Source organism: Mus pahari, chromosome 6 (assembly GCF_900095145.1).
Source record: "Mus pahari chromosome 6, PAHARI_EIJ_v1.1, whole genome shotgun sequence".
NCBI lineage: Eukaryota > Metazoa > Chordata > Mammalia > Rodentia > Muridae > Mus > Mus pahari.
In genome coordinates, this window is record NC_034595.1 from 69,173,772 (window position 1) to 69,196,814 (window position 23,043).

Here is a 23,043-nt window from a genome sequence, read left to right on the forward strand (position 1 = left end):
GAGAGAGACAGAGAGAGAGAACAGTTTACAGAGACAGGCTGTAGAGTGAGATCAAGCTAGATCAAGCTAGACACAGGTGAAGACAGAACAAGCCAGAGAATGAGAAGGAGCCAGAAGATGAAAACACATTGTCAAAGTTAATATGAGGCCAAGCAGAGCAATTCAGAAGCTGAGAGAGAGAAGCCAGACTGAATCAGTCAGCTTAGGGAAGAGTTTGAGCCAGAACAGCTGAGTTGAACCATCCATCCAGAGATCGGAAAGAACAAGAAAGGGTGAGGTATTCAGCAGCAAGCCTTGGAGGCTGAAAACATTCTAGGTCTAGAATCTAATGCATGGAGACTACTAGAAGCTTCCAGGACTAGGCCTAGGTTAGCAGATGGAAGCAGTAAGCCTTGGCAACAACAGTTACATCAGGAAATAAAAGTTACTTTGATACAAACTTAGCACTGAACTCTCCCAGTTAGCTTGACACAGCCCAACTCAGAAAAGCTGTCTGAGCAGGACCCAGAGAAAGCAAGCCAGCAGGCAGTGTTCCTCTGTGGTCTCCTCTCCAGCTCCTGCCTGAGTTCAGGCCCTGGATTCCCCCAGTGATGGACTGTGACCTGGTGTGGGATGCAATAAACATTGTCCTTCCTGAGTTGCTTCTGTCAGTGTTTTGTCACAGCAACAGAAAAGCAAACTAGAACAGAAAGTACGCATAGATTAGACACAAATAGAAAGCTTGGTTTGTTTTTAAGTTAGTGAACCTGGTGGCGGTGGCCTGTGCCTTTAATTCCAGCACCCAGGAAGCAGAGGCAGATCTCGGTGAATTCCAGGACAGCCAGGGATATACAGTGAGGCCCTGTCTCAAAACAAACAAACAAACAAAGAGTAAGGAAGTGAAGATGTGAAGATGTAAGGAGCTGGGAGCTGGGGAGGGGAGGGTCAGAGGAGGGTAGAGGGTTTGAACGGATGTAGTTCTCTGAATGTGACTAAACAGCTTGTTCTCCCTGCCCCTGTCATCTTCTCATTTGTTAAAAGCATTTGAACATCATCTATTTTACAGTTATCTGCCAACGTGTCCATCCATGCACCTGTTTACTGGGCAGTCACTAGGCAACAGGTGCTAGGAAACGGCAGCAAAGGAAGTAGGAGAAGAATGGGCAGGCAAAGGTATGGAGGATCCACGCAAGCACTCCAGAGAGCTCATCAAACCACAGCCAGGTCGGCTGAGCGGCCAATCTCTGGGCTAGAGAGTTAAGGCGGGGACTTGAAAGAGGGTTTCCGGTGGGAACTGGAAGCAGGAGTTGCCGGAGGGACGCAGGTGAAGAAACAGGTGCCAGGACAAGATCAAGATGGACAGGTAATGGGCCATGGGGCAGGGCATAGGTCAGGCCAGGATTGTTAGGTAATAATAGCTGAGACTCTGCCCAGCTACAGTGCTCAAACCGTTTAATAAATATAGTAAGTCTCTGTGTCATTTTTCAGAGCTAGGGCGGGCATAGAAAAGCCGTATGGGGAAGCAGCCATGGTGGAGTATGGCTATCTGGACAGGGTAATAGTCCAGAGGCAGGGGCGGGCTGGACTTGGGACGCTGTACTTAAGGGAAAGGCAGCCAGGTTTGTTGAATGTTCTATTTCAGAGTCGAAGCCATGATGCTCCGGCTTCTCACTCGGGCAACTGGAAGGATGGAGCTGCTGTTCTCTGAGATGAGCAAGATTCTGGGAGGTGGGGGTGGGAACACGGAGGTTGGCTCTGGATATGTGAACTGTGAGAAGCAAAGACACAGCCAAGAGAAGTAGGACCTGGATCAGTGACTCTGAGTGTGGGAGGAAGGCCTGGGCTTGGTCCAAGCCTGGGAGTCATTAGCATAAAGACAATGCAAAAGGCCAGGAGACAGACGACATGCACTGGATGCGGTCATCTAAGTGGTTGTTATGAGGAAGAGGTGACACAAATTACCCAGCACAGCACTGGGTGTGAAATGCTCCCCCTTGCAGGCCATATGGCAGCGCTTGGCAAGGCTGTTTTAGAATCGGTAAATTTACCTCTGGCTCCCCCATTCTCCTCTTGTTCCTATGTATTGTTGTTGCTGTTTCTGAGACAGACCTAACTATGTAGTTCTGGCTGGCCTTGAACATGTGACCCTCCTGTCTTGCCCACCCAAGTCGCTGGGAAGAAAGGCATATGCTTCCACAGTCAGCTTCCTCCCCCAGCAATTCCGGCTGGTACGTGGTTATATGCCTTTCTTACCATATGACCTGGTTTTCATAGGGCTCTTGGTGCTGAAAGTCACTGGTTTGGGACTTTATACCTTTGTCTTCACAGAATTCTTCATGAAATTAACTGAGCATTTAAGTCCCTACACCTGGTTACCACACCACCCTCAGACAGATTCCGTGGAACACCTACCCAAACCCAGCTAAATAATTCGAGTCTAATCCAGTCTGTCCCCAGAAGGAATCACACATCCCAGCTCTGGGACCCAGTTCTTCAAGGCATCCAGATATCTCGTCTCCCAGGACTAGTGGCAGGCACCTTCCTGACTCATGGCATCACGAGATTTCCTTAGGACTCTGTGTGGGATGCTCAGCCTTGGGATGGGGCCTCACCATCACCTCTTTCAGTCTTTACAGAAGCCATCACTTTTCCAGGGAGTCCTGCTGGCATGGCCAATTACACATGCTGTGTCCTCCACAGCAGCCTCTCGCTGTACTGTTGCCCTCCTTAGCACATATTACTTCACAGAAATGAGAGTTCATTTATAACGTTCATTTATGATTTTATTTGTGTTATTTATGTGTGTGCTATATGTGAATGCCCAAGGAGGCCAGAGAAGAGCGTTGGATCCCATGAGGCTGGAGTTAGGCCCTGTTGTGAGTGCCATATATATGGCTTAGCCTTTATGGTTTTATCCCATGCCCAAAGCATATAGTTGGTGTCAAGATGTATTGGCTAAATGAATAAATGCAAAAGTGAAGTCAGGTATAGAATAGGAGGCAAGGGGAATATAGATCTTGTTTTGAAGCTCTGTCTTCCCCAACGGTAGGCTGATAAAAGACCCCAATAAAGGGGCTGAGGCTAAGAGCATTGGATGCTCTTCCAGAGGACTAAGTTTCCATTTTCAGCACCCACATGGCAGCTCACAACTATCTGTAACTATAACTCCAGTTCCAAGACATGTAATACTCTCGCACAACACAGACATCCATGCAGGCAAAATACCAATGCACATAAAATAAAAAATAAATAAATTTCATTTTTAGAAAGACCTCAGTAAAGATGCAGGGTATGGCTGGATGTCACTCATGAGTCAGTGCTCCCCTGGCTGTCCTGGAACTCACTCTGTAGACCAGGCTGGCCTTGAACTCAGAAATCCACCTGCCTCTGCCTCCCAAAGGCTGGGATTAAAGGTGTGTGCCACCACTGCCTGGCTTAATTTAAATTTCTTAGTTACATTGTTATTTATTTGCTTATTGTGTGTAGGTATGGGCACTTGAGCTGTCAGAGGACAACTTGCAGGAACCAACGCCTTCCTTCCACCATGTGGGTTCCAGGGATTGATCACAGGTCTGCAGGCTCTCCAGCAAGCCCCCTACTGGCTGAGCCATTTGTTGGCCCATTTTTTTAAAAAAATTAAAATCTAGGGTCCTATCTTACAGTTTTTAGTTCTATGTCCCGAGTTCAGTCTTGTATAGTATACAGAACTGCCATTTCAGCATGAGGAGTCCCTGCCAGTGCTCTCCCTTCTGCCGCCTGCTGCTTTTCCCGGGCCCCCTAAGGATGGCTTGTGGTTCTGTGCATTACTCTTTCCTGTGAACTGCTCGTTTCCTTGAACAGTTCCTTTCCAGGAGTTCTCATCCTCTTCTAGAGAGGGTGTGGGTTTGCTCCTGCAAGGTGCTCGGCAGCACTTGCCAAATCTGGGGTGTTTTACACGTGGGCTTGGGAATTCCTGGTTTACCCGAGCAAGCCAGCCAGCGAGCGAGCAACCGGACTCTGGCAAAGACAGCAAGTGCTTTCTGCCGCCTGCCGCCTGATGCCTGCCTGACTTTTTAGTCTAATCCACCCAGAGCTAGGGTAAGCTCCCTTTAATCCTGGCCTGGGGGCTTGGGGTTAGCTCTAGTATATTCCTACAGGGAGTCCTCTGCAGTTGCAGTTTAACATGGGAAGGGCCAGAAAATGGCAAGTATGGAGAAGTTAATAAACCCAGAGGCTACAATCAAAAGCTCTAAACTTTAACCAGAGACTTTGAACGGTAGGGGGTGTGGAAACTAGAGAATGAGGTACAAGCAGTATTTAAAGAGAAAACAGCTGATATTTTTCAGGACGTATACATTTTTATACTCAAGAAGCTAAATTAACCCGAATTGAGATAGACACAAAGAAATCCTGCCATTTGTCCACTTACAATAGATTATACAATGCTTTCCTTTACTCGCCATAAACTACAACAGATGTAAGTGAATCATCGCATTTTTCATAAGGAAAAAATGGGGTTCAGAAAGCTTGAATGCACTGTTTAAGGTCACACAAACGAGGCAGAGGCAGAACTCAGGCCCTGTTCTGATCTATGCTGTTCTGATCTATCACAACCAGAAGAGACTGTAAAGAGAGGTGGAAATATGGCGAAGGCATTCCCCACACAGCAGAATCCTTAACTTAGAATCCTCTCCCTCAACACACCTGAGATTCCCTTGGAAGAAGGCGCTGGGCAGGAAGAGCCTATGTAACAAGAGGCAGGAAGGTCCCAGCTTGCCCCTCTCAATATGAGTTAAATGCATGGCCATATAAACTCCCTGGACAAAGTCCAAGACCCCTCAGACGACGCATGGAGCTGGCCTGGAATGCAGCAGCAAGCTACACGGTGATCTAGTCCACACCGCTCATCTGTCAAGACAGCAGGGCAGGAGCTCCCTCCCCCTTCACTGTGAAGACAGCTTAAGCACTGTGGTTAGCATGTCCACGTAACATCTCCTTTGTTCATCCATACGATTTGACTTGGTAATTACTGCCTCTTTTCTGGTCTGGCGGCATCTCACTTGCTTATGGCTTATACTTGATGTGTTTTGTTTTGCTTTTCTGTTCCTAGTACTAAATGGAGACATTTCTAAGAAGGGAGCGCACAGCTCTTCAGCACACTCAAACTTCATTCCCCAGATGTTTGGGGCCTAGCATCTCTCTGCCTGCCTTGTAAAGACACCAGACCATTCTTCCCTGGCAGCTGCCTTGATGATGTATAAAACTGGGAAAGCCAGAACCCACAGCTTGAGGTCCCGGAGTCAAGGTTGCAGAGAAAGGGGTCGGCTGCCAAGGCTTGACAATGATGAGCCTCAGAGCTCCTGGTGTGGTGATTTAATGTAGGTGTGCCTATCACAATCCGAAGCAGCTGTGAATAAGACCTTATGAAGGGGAGGGGAAGAGATGCAATTCTGATCTTCCATGACATATGTCTCACTTAGGGACATAGGAGCAGAGAGATCGATGACAACTGTATGAATGGTCTTGTACAGGGTGTGAACAAACAGAATAGACAGAGATCCAACTCATGATGTGATGGTTAAATGGGTTTGTGTTCATCTATCCATCCACGCATGCACCAACTCACCCATCTATCCATTCAAATCCACCCACCCACTAATTCATCTATGCATCCATCACCCCATAAACCACTCACCCATCTATGTTTTCATCTCTCCATCCATCTACCCACCCCTACCCACCCACCCACCCACCCACCCACCCACCCACCTATCCAAGCATTCAGAGGTTGTTGAAACCTACCAGACCTACACCTACGCTGTTTGGACACCAGAGAGACCAGGAGCGAATACTAGAGAATTGGATATCTGTTACTCAAAAGCCCCTGAATGAGTCACTTCGATGAAATCCTTATAAACAGCTTATAAAGTATGTATACTGTCTTCATCTTACAGATGAAATGGGCTCAGAGTAGCTACGGAGCTTGCTGAAGAGTGCAAGTTCCGTAAGTGGCAATCTGGGATTTAAACCAAGTTTTGTCTGACTCTGAGCCTGCGCCCTTAATAAATTAATAATTATCACACAGTTAATTACGGGAGAGCCAGACAATTGGCAGGCAATGGGGTTATGGAAACTCAAAGGAGGCACGGAAGAGCCAATTTGGTGTAGACAGGAAGTAATCTTGGGGTTTTCCAAGTGACCTAGCAAGAAGAGGCAGAGCTGGACTCCAAGTAACAAAGCTCAGAGGGCCGGCTCTGCCTGTGGGAGGATGTGCAGGGGCTCAAAGGGCAGAAGCTGGAGACTTGAGCACAGGAGGGCCTGGTGGAGGGCCTCTGACAGCCTCCACCGCTCCCACCATTGTTGGAAAAGCTTTCCAGTACTCTCCAGCCCCTCTGGCTCTTGCGATGGCCTTCTGTGATGGGCCACCTGTACCAGCCTAAGGCCTTGGTTTGTACCCACCGCCCCATCCTGCCCAGACCCCCCCGTATTCACTGACATGCTTGAAGATTCTGCTTACAACCTGAGGACAGAAGCCCCAAGGAATGTCCCCAGAACTAAGCAGAGCCCAGCTCTCACAGATGTCCACTCAGGCTACAGCACTTTCCCATTCTACTTACAGTTTAGAGTCCAGCTTCAGGAGGAAGCCCAGCCTATCATACTCTGAAAAGGAAAAGCAGAAAATGTCACTGGAGTCACGCCATTGCTGCCACTGTGGCTTGCTTCCCTAGATCTACAACACGGAGACAGGCAGTGCTTAGAAAAGAACACACACTTCACACGCTTCAAAGAACAGAAGCAAACACATATGCCTTAACAAATTTAAGTCACAAAACAGCTATTGAACATTTGTCTGAAGAGCCAGGTTCGGAAGCAGTTATTTCCCAGATCTTCTAGGCCATCCACTCCCATGTTAATATAGAAATGCTTTCCTGAGTAAAAATGGTGACTGAAACCGAAATGCGGTAAATCAGAGACTGGACTCTGAAGAAAGAGATTGGAAACCATCTTAAGTTCCTCCAAGTTTTGAACACAGAATCTGTTCAATGAGCCAGTCTCCTAGTCAGTGTCAGCTCCCAACTTGACACAACTTTCAGAGTTATTTGAGGGTTGTCTCAGTCAGAATGGCCTGTGGCCAGGTTCATGAAGTATTTTCCAAATTAGAAATTGATACATACAGAAGGGTCCAGCTTACTGCAGGCATTATTACATATGTGCCTAGACTGTATACAAGAAAGCTAACTGAGCAAGCCAGGAGGAGCAAGCCAGTAAGGTGTGTGTGTGTGTGTGGTGTATGTGAACACGAGGGATGCATAGGCTATGGGGGCCAGAGGATATCCAGTGTCCTGCTCAATCTCTCCTGCCTTATTCCCACGAGACAAGGTCTCTCATTGAACCTGGAAATAGGCTACTGTCCAGCAAGTGCCCGCAATCCTCCTGTTTCTGCCCCCACAGAGTTGGGGTTATGGGTATATATGGGCACACTAGCTTCTTATGTGGGTGGTAGGATTTGAACTCAGGTCCTCATGCTTGCTCAGCAAATGCACTTACTTATCCTCAACCTGAGAGAAGACATCTTAGCACTGAAAATATCAACTAGGACACAAACACAACAGGCTTTCCTCCCAAGAGAATTTTCTCGGGGAAGCAAAGCTTTCTCAGATAACCCTAGTCTTTCTCTGATTCGGACAAAGTCAGGACTTTGTATGTTAAGAACTCACAGAACCAGCAAGAAAGACAAAAAGGCCTCAATTCTAAAAACTAAAAATACAACTAAAAAGCACTGCTTTCAAAGTTGAATATTCTTTCAATACTTGTATTCTGACATTCTAGGAAAAAGAAACATCACAGACTTGCCCGATAGTCATTGATTGTCCCTGTGTGGTGGCAGCCCTGGGGGCAACCAACCCTTCGTGCTGCTGTCTCTCAGACTTAAGAACACACAGTGTACTCTCAAGAGGGCTCCTTCCAGAAGTTAGCAAGGGCCTTTGTCTTGCTGTAAACCCACACATCAGGGGGCAAGCAGGATAACACAAGCGAGAAAGGGCAGAATGCAGTGCCCTCTGGAGTTAACACTCCATGACAATTATTAAGTGTCTCAAAATAAATAAATAGACCCAGGCTGGGTAGAGTGGCGCACAGTTATAATCTGATAACTCAGGAGGCTGAAATAGGAGAGTTGTCACTGTAAGTTCAAGGACAGCCTGGGCACTTTGGCAAGACCAAATCTCAAAATAAAACTCTAAAAGGGTTGGGGATGTAGCTCAGTGGAAGAGTGCTTGCCTTGTACGCCCAAGGCTCTGATTCAATTCCTTGTAGTTTGTCTGGTTGGTTGGTTGGCTGGCTGGCTGGCTGGCTGGTGGCTGGTTTTTTTCAAGACAAGGTTTCTCTGTATAGCCCTGGCTGCCCTAGAATTCACTGTAGACCAGGCTGGCCTCAAACTCACACAGATTCTCCTGCCTGTGCTGGGATTTCAGGCTGGCTTTAATTAATTAATTCATTCATTCGTTCATTTATTTATTTTAACGTTGGTTCTGGGGGTGGGACTGAGGTTATTGGCCTTGTGTAGCAAGCACCTTCACTGCTGAGCCATCTCGATGGCTTCCACATGTCTTCTGACTAAAGTTTACTTAAGATTTTCCATACTTGCTACATGTACCTGCTCATTTAACAATACATTGGACTGGGTTTGTAGCTCTTCGCTGTTTAGACCACTATGCCTTCCTCAGTTTTGAACTGACTTTCCTCATTCCTTTCCCTCCCTCCTTCCCTCCTTCCCCCTCTTCTTTTCTGTTTGTTTGGGTTTTTGGTTTTTTTCAGACCGGGTTTCTCTGCGTAGCCCTGGTTGTCCTAGAACTCACTCTATAGACCAGGCTGGCCTCAAGCTCTAGGATCTGCCTGCCTTTGCTTCCTAGCTGCTGGGATTAAAAGTGTCTCTCACCACTGCCTGGCTTACTTCGCTTCTTGATATGAGGGAAGTGGAAGGCTACAGTGGTATCTTTTTAAAGAGTCATTATTGCCCCTGTATTAGCACTTGTTTTCTGTTCAGAGAAAAATCTCTGACAAAAGCAGCTTAAAGAAATCGGGGTTTATTCTGGTTCACAGCTCAAAGTACCGCCCATCATGGTGGGGAAGCCTGGTGGTGAGGCCCTGACGTGGCTGTGTTAGTCAGGAAGCAGAGAGCAATGGAGGTTCCTGCTCAGGTGGCCGTCTCCTCACTCAGTACAGGACTTCAGCCCATGGAACGGTGCCACCCAAACTTAAGGTGTGTCTTCCTGCCCAATTAACTAATTTAACAACTCCCTCTCAGACATGCCTAAAGTTTGATTACCATGGTGATCCTAAATCCCATCAAGACGACAGTCAAAATTAACCATCCTACCTCCTTACACATATTTACTATATAGTAACCATAATTACAACGACCAATTATTTTCCAATGTTATTTTGAGCTTTGTCTTATCACTCACACACACACACACACACACACACACACACACACACACACACACGCACATGCACACACACAGAGAGAGAGAGGGAGGGAGAGAGAGAGGAGGTTCTATAATAAACAAATAAGGATACTGCATTTCTAGCCCACGATACTAGGAATAACACTCAAGGTTTGCAGATGCCAGGCAAGCGCTGCACTTTTGAAGAAAGGCCTTTCCAAGGTCTTCCTAGTCTAGCCTCAGAGACATGCATTTCACAACATTCTCTAAGCCCCTAGGAATTGAGCCCTGTTGAGTTACCACGTACTCTGACCATTATTTAAAAGCTGAGAATGTAGGTTTGTTTTTTGTTTTTTGTTTTTTTTTTTTAAGGTAAAATTCCTCACTATAAAGATGGGCAGGATTCGGCCAGCAGGGTAACTGTAGGCAAACCATTTTAGAGCAAGAGCTGATGAGTAGATATTTACCACTGGCAGCTGATGTGGACATACTTGATAGATATTAATTGGCTGTTCTTATCAAGATCGCTTGGTCACAACCACCATAAGCAGAAAGAAATTAACGTGAAAAGAAAATTTCAGTCAAGTGTCCGTGTGTCTGCGTGTCTTTGTGTCTATATGAGCACATGTGTGCAGGTGGCTGAGGAGGCCATCAGATCCTCTGGAGCTGGAGTTATAGTGGTTTGAAGTCACACAATGTGGGTGCTGAGAACCAAACTCGGGTCTTCTTAAAAACTCTCTAACCACCGGCCATCTCTCCAGACCCTAATGTGATGAATTTCATAAATATTTCGAGAGTGCTGACAACCTTCTTTATACTAAACACAGAAAAACCAGTTGTTAGAGATGAAAAGACAGTTTGAAAAATTCTTTTGAGGGGCTGGAGAGACAGTTCAGTTGCTATGTGCACTGACAGCTCTTCCAGAAGACTGTAGAGTTCAAATCCCAACACCTACGTGGCAGCTCACAACTGTCTGTTACTCCAAGACCTACACCCTTACACAGACATACATGCAGGCAAAACACCAATGCACATACAATAAAGGTAAATAAATTAATTTTTAAAAAGAAAGAAAGAGAAACTCCTTTGAGGAGGACAGTTATGAAGCCCACGTCTCTGGAAGGGCTGGGTGTGTAGCCTTGTGTCCCACTCCAGGCTGGCAAGGAACCTGACGAATGCCTCTCTAGGTATGGAGAACCGGTGGGCTGCCTGTGGAGGGGCTTCCTATCTACCTGCTAAGTCTCGGGTCACTGAGAGATGGGCTGCCCCAGCAGGAGAGCTGCATGGGGGCTAACCTCTACTCTCAGAGGTGTGTGAATGAGCTAGGGGGGTACTCTTTCAGTTGCTTCCTCAAAATATCTGCCTAGAGGGTTCACAGGTCCTCAGTGGCCAAAATCAAGAGTAGACATCCATATTCCCAGGAACTGTGGGGATAAACATTAGGACTGAGGCGCTGTACCCCAAATGAGCAGGAGTCTGCTGAATGCCTACAGGAGAACCCCAAGAGTGAGCTTTAAACACAAGCAGGACCCAGAGAGTGCACCCCTCCCTCAGATTTAACTTTCCCTCCTCTAGAGCAGTGTTCTCAGCCTTCCTAATGCTGTGACCCTTTAATGCAGCTCCTCATGCTGTGGGGACCTACAACCAGAAAATTATTCCATTGCTGCTTTAAAGCTGTACTTTTGCTAGTTATGAATTGTAACGTTAAATATCTGCACTTTCTGATGGTCTTAGATCATTTGAACTTCCCCAAAGGCGTTGTGACCAACAGGTTGAGAACTGCTGTTCTACAGGGACCCAAGGGTAGCCGAAGAGGGCAGGCAGTGATTAGGAAAGGTCAGGGAGAAGACAGAGAGCGGCAGCCTCTTCTCTCCCCCGAGCCATGACTCTTACTGGTCGAGGCCTAATGAAGGTAGGAGATGGAACTACAACTCTGAGTGGGTTTGTCTGGTCGTTTGGTTTTTGTTTTGTTTGCTTGTTTGTTCCAGTAAGTAGCTTTGGCTGGCCTAGAGCTTGCTATTATAGGCCAGGCTAGCGTCAGTATTGGAGATCTGCTTCTATGTGCAGGGTGCTGGGATTAAAGGCACGCACAGCACACCCGGCTGTAGAACTACCGCTCTGAATGAACTGAGAGTGACATAAGACTGGATGCTCCAATTCTGGACTTGCCAGTCAAAGTGACCGTGGGCTTTTGTTACTTCAGAAACATCGAGAACATCACTGGCCCTGGACACCCAAAACATTAAAGGGACAGAAGGAATCCAAATAATAGTTCTGTGGTTATCATGTGATGTGCCCTGCATTTTCAGCTGCACTGGCAACGGGAAATAGTGATTTACATGCTAAGTCATTTGGTTGTTTTGGTTTCCTGTGGTAATGAGGAGAAAGGGTCCGGAGCCTCCTCCACCCTAGGCAAGCTGGACTCACATCCACAACCCAGCAGGATGGCTTGAGGCTCACATCCGAAGGCTGTGGGAAGGACCAGGTAGAGGCCTGGGAGTGCTGGCAGAAACACTGCAGGCTGCTGCGCCTCCCCTGGGTGGCCTTTACTCTTCCCACAGAGTTTTCATCACAACTTTCCAACAGGGCCACCAGTAACTGGTAGGCAGTATATTTAGCATTACTATGGAAAAGGGACAGCGATTCATCCCCTCTGTTCCTGACTTGGAAACCCCTGGTGAGAGGTGTGTGTGAGCCAGGCCTGCAGCAGTCTTTGACTGCTCAAATCTCAAAACATAATCGAGAAGCAGGAGTCGGTGGAAGTGACAAGTTCCCATGACATGCAGTGAGGAGGGGGTTTACCAGAAGGAACAGTGGCCCTGAGCAGAGGCCCCTTGGAACAGTAGAACAATCTCTGGCAATCAGAGGAGCTGAATCTCTGAGGACCAATGGGCCAGAGGCTCGACTCACTCTCCTCATTCATCTTCCCCGACAACCTCCTCCCGAATCCTGCTCACAGCTCTGCCTGAGCCTGCTGCTCTCACCTCCTGGCCTCACTCCTCTGCCCCCTGCGTGACCTGAGGCCTCCTCTGCCCTGAGGCCTCCTCTGCTTTGCCTGAGGCTCTCCAGCGGCCCTGCTTCTGCTCTCTGGGCCACCTGCCTGGAGGAAGAGAAAGGATGGGAAACCACTCTGTGGCTTCCCAGCCTTTCACGGCTGGGAGTTGGTGGAGGGTCTTGGATCTGTGCATTTTAATCAAATTAGGAAGAAGAGGAAGAAGACGGGGAGGAAGGAGAGGAGGAGGAGGAAGAGGGAGGAGAAGCAAGAAGTAAAACACAGCCTGGCTGTTACTTCTTCAAATATTTTTCTTTCTCCCCACCCCCCTTTTCGATTACCAACGAGGCTGCCAGAGGTCCCACGCTGCAGTGATGCTCTGCCATTGTTGTCCTAGTAATTTTTCACTCCATTTCATTTTGAATAGTTTCTATTGATACATCTCCTGGTTCACTCCACCCGCCCCTTTTCTTCCTACTGCATCGGACCGGTCAATGAGCCAGCCAGTATATTTTCTCATCTCAGACATCATTCTTTTTATATCCAGTTCCTTTTATATCTCCCATGCCTTTCCTTAATATTCCCAAGCTTTCTCTGTACTCTTGAACATATGGAATATGTTATAGCGTCCTTGTCTACTAAGCTCACACACACTCACACACACACACTCACACACCCCACTTGTGTAGGATTTCATTTTCACACTTCTCTGCATTACCTGACAACATCTGGTTGGTGGCCAGCCACGGGAATTTTTACTTTGTTAAAATGCGGTACATAAGAAGTCCTTAATTGTTTTGAGGTAGAATTGAATTCTTAAGAAGAGCGCAATCATTTCAACATGGCTTACTTGTAAGTTCTGTATGTTAGAACTGGAGACAAGAGTGGCCTTTAGTCCGGGCTAATTTTGTACCATCACTAATGCCGCCCTATTATATATGTATATAATATATATATAGGCACTGTCCTTCAGAGAGTGTTACCGAACACTCTGTTTTGGTGAACTTCCCCCACTATTCCCAACCCCTAGTGGCCTCTAGGTCCTGCATGCCACGTTCCATGGTTCTTTCCTGGTTCCTATAATATCCACGTTCACGTATCAGCCGAGTAGGCCAGGGGGACTGGCTACACACCCCGAGCTCCCTGCACAGGCCTTTCCTCTTGGGCAATCTGCCTTGCTTCCTCAGCTTCACAGCTGCTCCCTCACCTTAGAGGAGCCTTGGCTCTCCTTCCCTGCACGGAGGCCTGGGACTGCCCAGCTGTGGAGCTGGAATGGGGAAGGCCTTATGTAGCTCATTGGTTTCTCTTCTTTCAGAGTCCAGCATCCTTGCTTCAAAGTCTGCAAAGAAAGTTGTTGTTTTTTTTTTTCCTACAAATTTTGTGGTGTTTTTCTGTCCTTTTCCCTTTCTTTGCCTTTTCTTTGTGGACATTCAACTTATTCTGCCCAACTGTCCACTTCACCTAAAGTAATCTCTCACAAGGACCGTCTGTCAACCAGCCAGTCCTACTTACAATGCTGACCAGTCATTAAAGATGACAGCTGAAGAAGCCTCACACAGCTTGTCTTTGTCACCCTCACACATACCCAGTATCTGGTCCTCAACCCTCTAAGTGGCTCCACTCTTCACCCAAGAGCAATCCCTGAACCCTGCTTTCTCCCCATTTCACCCAGTTAATCAGTCTATAGGTAGTCAGGCTGGGCTGCTAAATTCCCTTCTTTAAATATCAGCCCAGCTGTGAAGAGCACTGACTGCTCTTCTGAAGGTCTTGAGTTCAAATTCCAGCAACCACATGGTGGCTCACAACCATTTGTAATGAGATCTCATGCCCTCTTCTGGTGCGTCTAAAGTCAGCTACAGTGTACTTACATATAATAAATAAATAAATCTTTAAAAAAAAATAAAGATCAGCTCAAAGGAATTGCTGCTGCTCATACTTAAACATCATTAACTTCCATGAACGGGACACACACACACATACACACACATACACACACACACATACACACACACCCGAGGCAGAGCTCACCTCACCCAGTATCTCTAGCACCTAACACAGGGTCTGATACAAAGGTGGGGGTCCATAAATGTGTTGAATGAGTGGTGTGACTAGGGGAGCCTGCAGATGAGCTGGGGACCGGGATCCTCTGTTCTTTTCTACTCGTGGGGAGGGGCCTGTGCTAGTGGTGGCAGCAGTAGCAGGTATGGTCCACAGCCTCTAGGGTCAGTCATCTTTCACAGCAGTGACTGCCTTGCTCTGCCCACTCCTGACTCTCAGCCCACCCATCTGGTGACACCACAGGCCCCCACCTACTGAGGGTGTCCCATGACTCTGCTTAGACGTGACTGTCTACTTCTCTGTTTACTTTCCTGTGCGTTGCCATTTTCTGATTTTTGCTTTGGGGTTCCCTCTGAGAACCCCTGACTTGTCAGCACATCATTTCTAAAGGCCTGAACTTCAACCTCCTCCACGAAGAGCCCCTGAGCATCCCGAGCTGCACGCTTTATACCCGAGCTGCATGCTTTATACACACGAGTTCTTGGAACTACGGGCTCATGCTGCCTGCAAAGGAAATGCTGCTTTGAACAGACCAATGCTCTGGGGACAACCTGCCTCTGAGGTAGCCCACAGGACGGTCCAGGTCTCAGCACCCTGAGCACATATCTGCCCACAGTCAGGAGATGGTGGGCCTCCTCAAGTCTACCAGGCTCAGAGCCAGTGACAGCCACAGACAGCTGATGCAGCAGCAGAAAGCACTCCCCTCCCTGATACCACAGCAGCAAGCCGGCAGCTGCACACGGAAGGAAAGCCGGTTAGTCTCTTGGTGGCTTAGGCCTCCTGCCTCAGCCAGGCCAGAAAATGCGGGGTAAAATAATCCACCAACGAAGGAGCACATGTGTCCTGTGCCTGGCTCCAGGCGGGAAGTGGCCTGGGTGACAGCAAGCTCTGCCCTTCGCCAGCACCTGCCCCAGGTCAGAGCTGTGAATGTACAAAGTGCTTTCGCAGATGCTGGAAGCCTTTGAAGTAAACTGCTAACTCTTTCAGGGATCCTGCAAAGGGATTAAATATGTCTTTTGGGTCACAGTAAGAGCCATAAAGTATTGGGGGGACCCCAGAGAATTTGTAAACCTCCTGGAAGGTTCAGAAACTGAACATAAAAAGCAGGCCATGAGCAAACTGTGTGCATGCATCCAATAAGGAACACTTCCCTTACCGAGCGGAATTTACAGAACTCCATGTCATGCACAATAGGTCTGCTGTCATTAAACAGGCAAACACATGAGCCACTGGAAAAATCAGACCATAAAACCAGTGGGAACTCAGAAGATTTGAACGGAACAATTACTCACTGTGAACCGACCAAAGGGCAGAGAACATCCTTCCAAGCATGCAGTGACCATTTCTGAAAGGGATGGAGGAGGAGGTCCAAACTGGGGCCTGCCCCCAATCCTAGTGTAAATTACAGGCAAGTTCTGGAAGGATGACCAGTGAAAGAACCTTCTCAAAAACATTACTGTTCCTCAGAATGCACACATCTAATCACGGGTAGCAAACACCCGCGGTACCTTGATGCACATGCTTGCTCTCATCTCTGAGATGTCTGCCAGACTCTGAGCTTTCAAAGCACGACATCTGTCCACTGTTCAAGTGAAACAGTGCTCCTGAAAGATGGACAGTCGGGTTGGTAACAATCACACAAGGGCCTTTGTGTTAAGACAACCTCTCTCCTTGGTGCATAGCAAGGGTGTCAGGCACACTCCCGTTTCCTCATACAGAATACCAGAGAGATGTGCATTCCAGGGGGAAATCTAATAGAAGTCAGACTGCTGGGCAGGGGTGTAGCTAGGGGTACAGGACCTTCCTAACATGCTGGAGGCCCTGGCTTTAATCTGCAACACTGTGGGCAAACAAACTGCTTCATCAAGAATTGGTTCTAGGGACTGGAGAAATAGCTCAGAGGTTAAGAGCACTGGCTGATCTTCCAGAGGTCCTGAGTTCAATTCCCAGCAATCACATGGTGGCTCACAACCATCTGTAATGGGATCTGATGCCCTCTTCTGGGTGTGTCTGAAGACAGTGTACTCATGTACTTAAAATAAATAAATAATTCTTTAAAAAGAGAGAGAGAATTGGTTCTGCCTTTTAAAAAATGTAAAATTTCTCTGGATATGACCATACATGCATGCCTTTAGTCCTATTACTCAGGAAGAGGAGGCAAGCAGACCTCTGTGAGTTTGAGCCAGCCCGATATACAAAGAAGTTCCAGGCCAGCAATAAGACCCTGTCTCAAAACAAAACACAGCATTCAAACCCCAACAAAAGAAAACAAATTTCAGTTGGGTGTGTCCATAAAGAATAAGCCGTTGTGACAGTGCAGGTGACTGTGGGTGACAGTGCAGGTGAGCACTGTTGCTTTGTCTCAAAAAAAGCCCAAGATTGACAATGGCGATACATTTTAATGAAAACATCTCTTACATTCTAAGAGACCTGAACTTTGGCTGGCCCTCAGAGCTGAGTTAATTATACACCTCAAGGTCACTCAGGACTCAGCCTGCTCTCCTGCTGTGTGCTCAGCCTGTCTAACCTGCCCTTCAGAGAACAAGTCACAACCCACCTTACTTGTTTAGTAGTAGTAGTAAGTATATGCTTACTTATTATTACTTATTTATATGACAGTGTACGTCTATGCATGAGGAGGTCAGAGGGCATCAGATCCCCCAGAGCTGGAGTTGCGGCAGCTGTGAGCTGCCTGATGTGGGTGCTGGGAACTAAAGTCTTGTTTTCTGCAGGAAGAATATGTGTTCTTAATCACCAAACCATGTCTCCAGCCTCTTCCCCCCACGTAATTAGCTTTTACAACCTAAGCTAATGCACAACTTTAATTCTGTAATAATAATAATAATAATAATAATAATAATAATAATAATAATAATATAGTTTTTTCAATGTCCTGTGCATATGCTCCAACTCCCCAACCCTCACAATGGAGTGCAGATGTTCCTACTCGACCAGTGTTCTGAAATGGAAACAGCTATGTTGCACTGCAAGATCCCATTCTAGGCAACAGGAAATCCGCATGGAAGTCCCTGAAAGTGGGGTTGCTAACCAAGCCTCATGCCCATCTACAGAGCCTCAGATGGAATTCCAGCCAATAGCACGGATCGTGGTTTGAATGAGAAGTCCCCCACAGTCTTGAGCACTGGAACACTTAGTCCCCTTGGTTGGAGCTGTCTGGGGGGTGTGTCACTGGAGGTGGCAGTGAGAGGGCTAAGACTCGCACCATTTCAAGATCCATTTCTGTCTCCTGACTGTGATTCCAGATGTGAGTCCTCAGCTTCTGCTCCAGCTGCCACGCCTCCACTCAACCATCATGGGCTCTTAACCCTCTAGAACGGCAAGCCTGATTTAACGTTGGAACGGCAAGACTGATGTAACATTCCCTCTAAAAGTTGCCTTGGTCATGGTGTTTTGTCACAGCACCAGAAGAGTAACTGATGCAGAGCCTGCCAAGTCCTGTCAGTCTTGTGTTAGCCCTTCCTTTTCTCATTCTACAGAGCCACCACCCACTCCTATCAGCTGACATGAACCCAGTACTGAGTAAGTGGCCCCCACTGATAACAACCATATCTCCCATCTAGAGCAGTTTACAGGAACATTGCTGAAGTACATGATGTTCAGTATTTTATGGGAATAGAAAGCCACTGGTTCAGTCAGACAATCACAATTCTTCACGTTAAAAAAATTTGTTTTTAGACAAGCTATCACTGTGTAGTCCTGGCTGGCCTGGAACTGGCTCTGTAGACCAAGCTGACCTTGAACTCACGGAGATCTACTTGCATCCACCTCCTGAGTACTGGGATGTGCCATACATGTGGCCATCTTCAAATTTTAAGTGACAAACATATATAGGCAAAATGGTCCACCAGGCAAGCAAACTCCTCCCACGAGAAGCAGCCCCGCCCATCTTCCTTCCCTGATCACTGGCTCCCATCGCTCAGATGGGATGATGAATTCCCAAGTGCAAAGGGCACTGCAGTACATGGATTGAAGAACTATCTTGCTCAAAATAGAGCTTTCCCTTCCAAAGGAACAACACTGGACAGCCTCCCATAGAAGCTGCATTAACCATAAACACCGTGTCAGGGCGTGCGTGGACGAAGACAGGACAACAGGTACAAACAGTGGTCAAACGTGCCGAGAGAGCAGACCGAGGGGGCTCTTCACTGACCACTCCTCATGCTGCCCCTGACACCATCCATGCAATCCTCACACCCAGGAAGCAGCACTCGTCCTCATTTCCCAGATGAGGCTGGATGAGAGGGGATATGCCTGAGGTCCCAGCAGTAAGTGAACTGGCAGGGAAGCTGCTGAGCTGGCTCAGGCCCAACTCGGAGGCTGCCTGTCCCTTCCTCAGACCATGAGGATTCCAGAGAAATGAGAGCAGATGCTCATGTTAGGACAGCTGCGAGAGAGCAACTGTGTCCTGCTCTCTTCGTTCCCTGTCCCAAGGGCGATCCAGCCATACCACACGTGAATCATGAGAGTCAATGGGATTGCAGAGAGCGGCTGGCCAAAGTGCAAAAGGCTCCCACATCACCTCCAGCCGGGGAAATAAACCACAACGTGGCATCCATTTATCAACGACAAACTAAAATAGGAAAGTGGTTTTATAAAACAAACACAGAGAATCCCACTGACCTAGACTAAATTAACTGACCCAGGAAAGTAACTTAGACATTCACAAGCTAAAAAATCCAGTCCCAACTAGATATGTGTATGCCGGTATGGGGGAGGCAAGAGGCTTTTGACGGGACAGAGTCCCCTGTGGCTAGCCTCTAGTGGGTACTGTCAGGAGGGGCCAGTGGGGAGTAGGACCTCTTGAAACATGGACAGAAGCCACTCCCAGTGCAGCGAAGATCTCATGGCTCCCACCTCCTCTCTGTCCTGGGAAAACCAAGCTGAAATCAATCCTGTTTATGACACCAAGTGAACCTGTGCCCCCCTGCAAGGCCACCAACACACAGCTATAAGATTGGGTGACAGCACAGCAGAAGAGCAGCTGGCCTAGGAGACAGGTAAATGACTGCAGTTTATACCTAGTGTCCCCAATATTCATATAAAGGAAGCCAGTCCCCAATATGGTGGCATGAAGAGGCAGGGCTGATAGGAAGTGATTAGGTCATGAGGCCTCTACCTTCCCCAGCAGGATGCTTTTAGAGAACAGGCGCCAGGGATCCCGGCTGCACCTCTGCTGTGGGAGGCGCACAATGGTGGCAGTGAGGGGGAACATCTCCAGTGCTGAGGTTCATCAGCCCCTGCATGTGCTGGCTCCATGATCCCGGATCTCTGGCCTTCAGCACTTTAAGGGATAAATCTGGTTTATAACTCTCACAGCCTAAGATATTTTTGTCATAAAGATGAAGGACTAAGATGTTCAACAAAATAAGAAACCCCTCTCCAGACAATAATATTTTTCAGTCATAAAAATAATGCACATTCAATATAAAAACCAAATCAGGGCTTGGACATGGCTCAGGAGGTAAAAGGGCTTGCCAAGCACGCCTGATGACCCCATGGTGGGAGGGCCAGCTCCTGAAAGTTGTCTTCTGACCTCCACACACTTGCCCTGTGGGGCGCACACACACATATTCCACATACTAATAATAAAATAAAAATTTTAAATCCCAGCACGCGGGAGGCAGAGGCAGGCGGATTTCTGAGTTCGAGGCCACCCTGGTCTACAAAGTGAGTTCCAGGACAGCCAGGGCTATACAGAGAAACCCTGCCTCAAAAAACAAAAAACAAAACAAAACAAAAACCAAAAATCTAACTTTAGGGGTTGGAAAGATGGCTCAGTGGTTAAGAGCACTGACTGCTCTTCCGGAGGTCCTGAGTTCAAATTCCAGAAACCACATGGTGGCTCATAACCATCTGTAATGGGATCTGATGCCCTCTTCTGGTGTGTCTGGACAGCTACAGTGTAGTTACATATAATAATAAACAAATAAATCTTTTTTAAAAATTAACTTTAAAAGTCCAAATTTTAGAAAAATCTCATAAACAATGAGGCAGAAATTATTTGACATTTCCCTTCATTACTTAAAGTTAATTGCTACATTTCATGGGCTATGTTCTTTGAAATCTCTTCTCATTGATGTGTATGTGAACGAGTGAATATATAATTCTACTTACACACTGCCTTAACTTCATGCTGACTATACCATAATACCTTGGATATAGTCTATGTCAATTAAAAAAAAATCCTTAGTCATTTTTTTTTTCTTTTTAAAGATAGGGTCCCATGTAGCTCAGGCTGGCCTGCGACCTCCCAAGCACTGGGATTGAAGTATCTGCTACTGTACCAAGCCCTGTTATCTTTTCTTTTTACTTGAAAGTGGGACTTTTTCCATTACACAGCACTGGCTGCTCTGAAACTTGCCTTGTAGACCAGGCTGGCCCAGATATTCGCTCACCTCTGCCTTCCTGAACACTGGAATTAAAGGTGTGTGCTACTGTGCCCAGCTCTAAATCAACCCGATTATTCTCCTGCGTGGGAGCATCATTATTAATGAAGTGGGAATTATTCCTTCTAATACTTTAACTAATTTTTTAATTGAATTAAAATTAATTCAGGCTGGAGAAATGGCTCAGCGGTTAAGAGCACCGACTGCTCTTCTGGAGGTCCTGAGTTCAAATCTCAGCAACCACATGGTGGCTCACAACCATCTGTAATGGGATCTGACGCCCTCTTCTGGTGCGTCTGAAGACAGCTACAGAGTACTTACATATAATAAATAAATTTAATTCTTTTTTTGTTTGTTTTGTTTTTGAGGCAGGGTTTCTCTGTGTAGCGCTGGCTGCCCTGGAACTCACTCTGTAGACTAGGCTGGCCTCGAACTCAGAAATCTGCCTGCCTCTGCTTCCCGAGTGCTGGGATTAAAGGCGTGTGCCACCATGCCAGCAAATTTATTTCTTTGTGTTTATGTGTTGTGGGAGGAGAGCATTGCCACGGCACTTGTGTAACGTCAGTGAATAACCTCTGAAGAGAGTGTCCTCTCCTACCATGTGGGTATTGGGGATCGAACTCAGATCATCAGGCATGGTGACAAATGCCTTCCTTTACTTGCTGGGGCATCTTACTGGCTTCTACCTTCTATTTCTCAAGCCACCAGATCAATTCTATTATGGCAGATTCAGCCAATTAAGACAAATGGCCAGACAGTTTAATGGGCAGCCTAGGAAGCCACAAGAACATTTGCATTTGACATGGGTTTTGTCTTAATCAATAGTAAAGAATGGGGACATGGTGTGATTTCTGTCTCTCTGTCAGCCTCTCCTGTGTGTGTGTGTGTGTGTGTGTGTGTGAGAGAGAGAGAGAGAGAGAGAGAGAGAGAGAGAGAGAGAGAGAGAGATGTGTGTGCCTGCACTCAGGCTTACACACATTAACCTACTTTAAAAAAATATTTACCAGGAACTTATAATGTGTCAAGAGCTGTTCTACCAAAACGCACGAGGTCTTTGGTCCAGTGCCGCCTACAGCATAGTGGCAGAGACCGACAGAACGCAGATGGGGACAACCACTTAGAATGGATGAGTACTGAGGATGAATGGAAGCATGGCTTTCTAGAGAAGGAATGGGGTGTCTGAAGAGACTACCCCAGATAGAGTGACCTTCCTGTAGGGTGACACTGGACAATGAAGGCAGTCACACTGTGGAGGAGGTAAGAGAAGCCTGGGAAGTACAAAGGCCGAGAGGCAGGAGGGGACCCAGCATCTCCCAGGAAGAGCAAGTGTGCCGTGGCTGTGGGCAGCGAGGGGCACAGATGGCGAAGTGAAATCATGGAAGTAAGGTGCACTTTGTAAGTCAGTTAGGACCGTGGTCGATGTGCGTGGCTGAGGGCCCTGGAGCGCTCACACGGAGGACCAGACAGGAACCAGGCTCACTGAGAAAGGCGAGAAAGGCCACTGGGAGGCAACAAAAGAGCAGACAACCCAGGACTGAGCAACAGTTCTGGGCCAGGGCAGAGGGGCCAGGACCTTGGACAGGAGCTGGAGGAGGAGGAGGACAGAAAGCAGGGAGGGAGGACGTAGGTGGAAGGGTGTTTCTGTTTCCTACAGGGAGGAGGAGGATGCAGGCTCTGGGCTCATGGTTTGAAGTGTGAGAAGTGTTTACAGCGGGTTCTGTGAGTCATTCACTTTTATCCATAAATCCTCTGATTTGGGGACGTTCACAGAACTTTTTAAGGTCTTCGTTGATTGCCTGTTTTTAGTGCTACAGTTAACCTTTGTGCTTTGACCTTGGGTCCTGCATCGCGCTGGACCTAGTTAAAGCTCTAGGAGTCTGCGTGCACAGTTGGTAGATCTCTGGGATTTTCTGTGTGATCACAGAGACAGCGGTTTAACCTCTTTCTTGCTCATCTATAACCCATAAGGACCTTTTCTCCCTTCACCGCTTTCTGGGACTTTTAGGGGTGGAGCCTGATTTCAGGCTTAAGGGCTGAGGGTTCTTGCAGGTGCCCTGCATCAGGCTAAAGACCTTTCTTTCTTTTTAAAAAAATGTTTTAATTAGTTCTCCAAGAAAACACGTTTCATATGTGTTTTGATCATATTCACGCTCCTACGAGACGCTCCTTTGAGTGGTCC

General features: G+C 47.3%; 1 protein-coding gene across 8 annotated transcripts in view; it reads right to left on the reverse strand.

The window, feature by feature from the left end:
- St3gal3 (ST3 beta-galactoside alpha-2,3-sialyltransferase 3) overlaps positions 1-23,043 on the reverse strand; it is a 208,587-nt gene that overhangs the window by 94,033 nt on the left and 91,511 nt on the right. For all 8 annotated transcript variants that reach the window (XM_021201159.1, XM_021201157.1, XM_021201155.1 and 5 more), the window contains one exon: positions 6,576-6,618. In XM_021201159.1, coding sequence (XP_021056818.1) covers positions 6,576-6,618 — 43 coding nt within the window. The remainder of the gene's footprint in view (positions 1-6,575; positions 6,619-23,043) is intronic.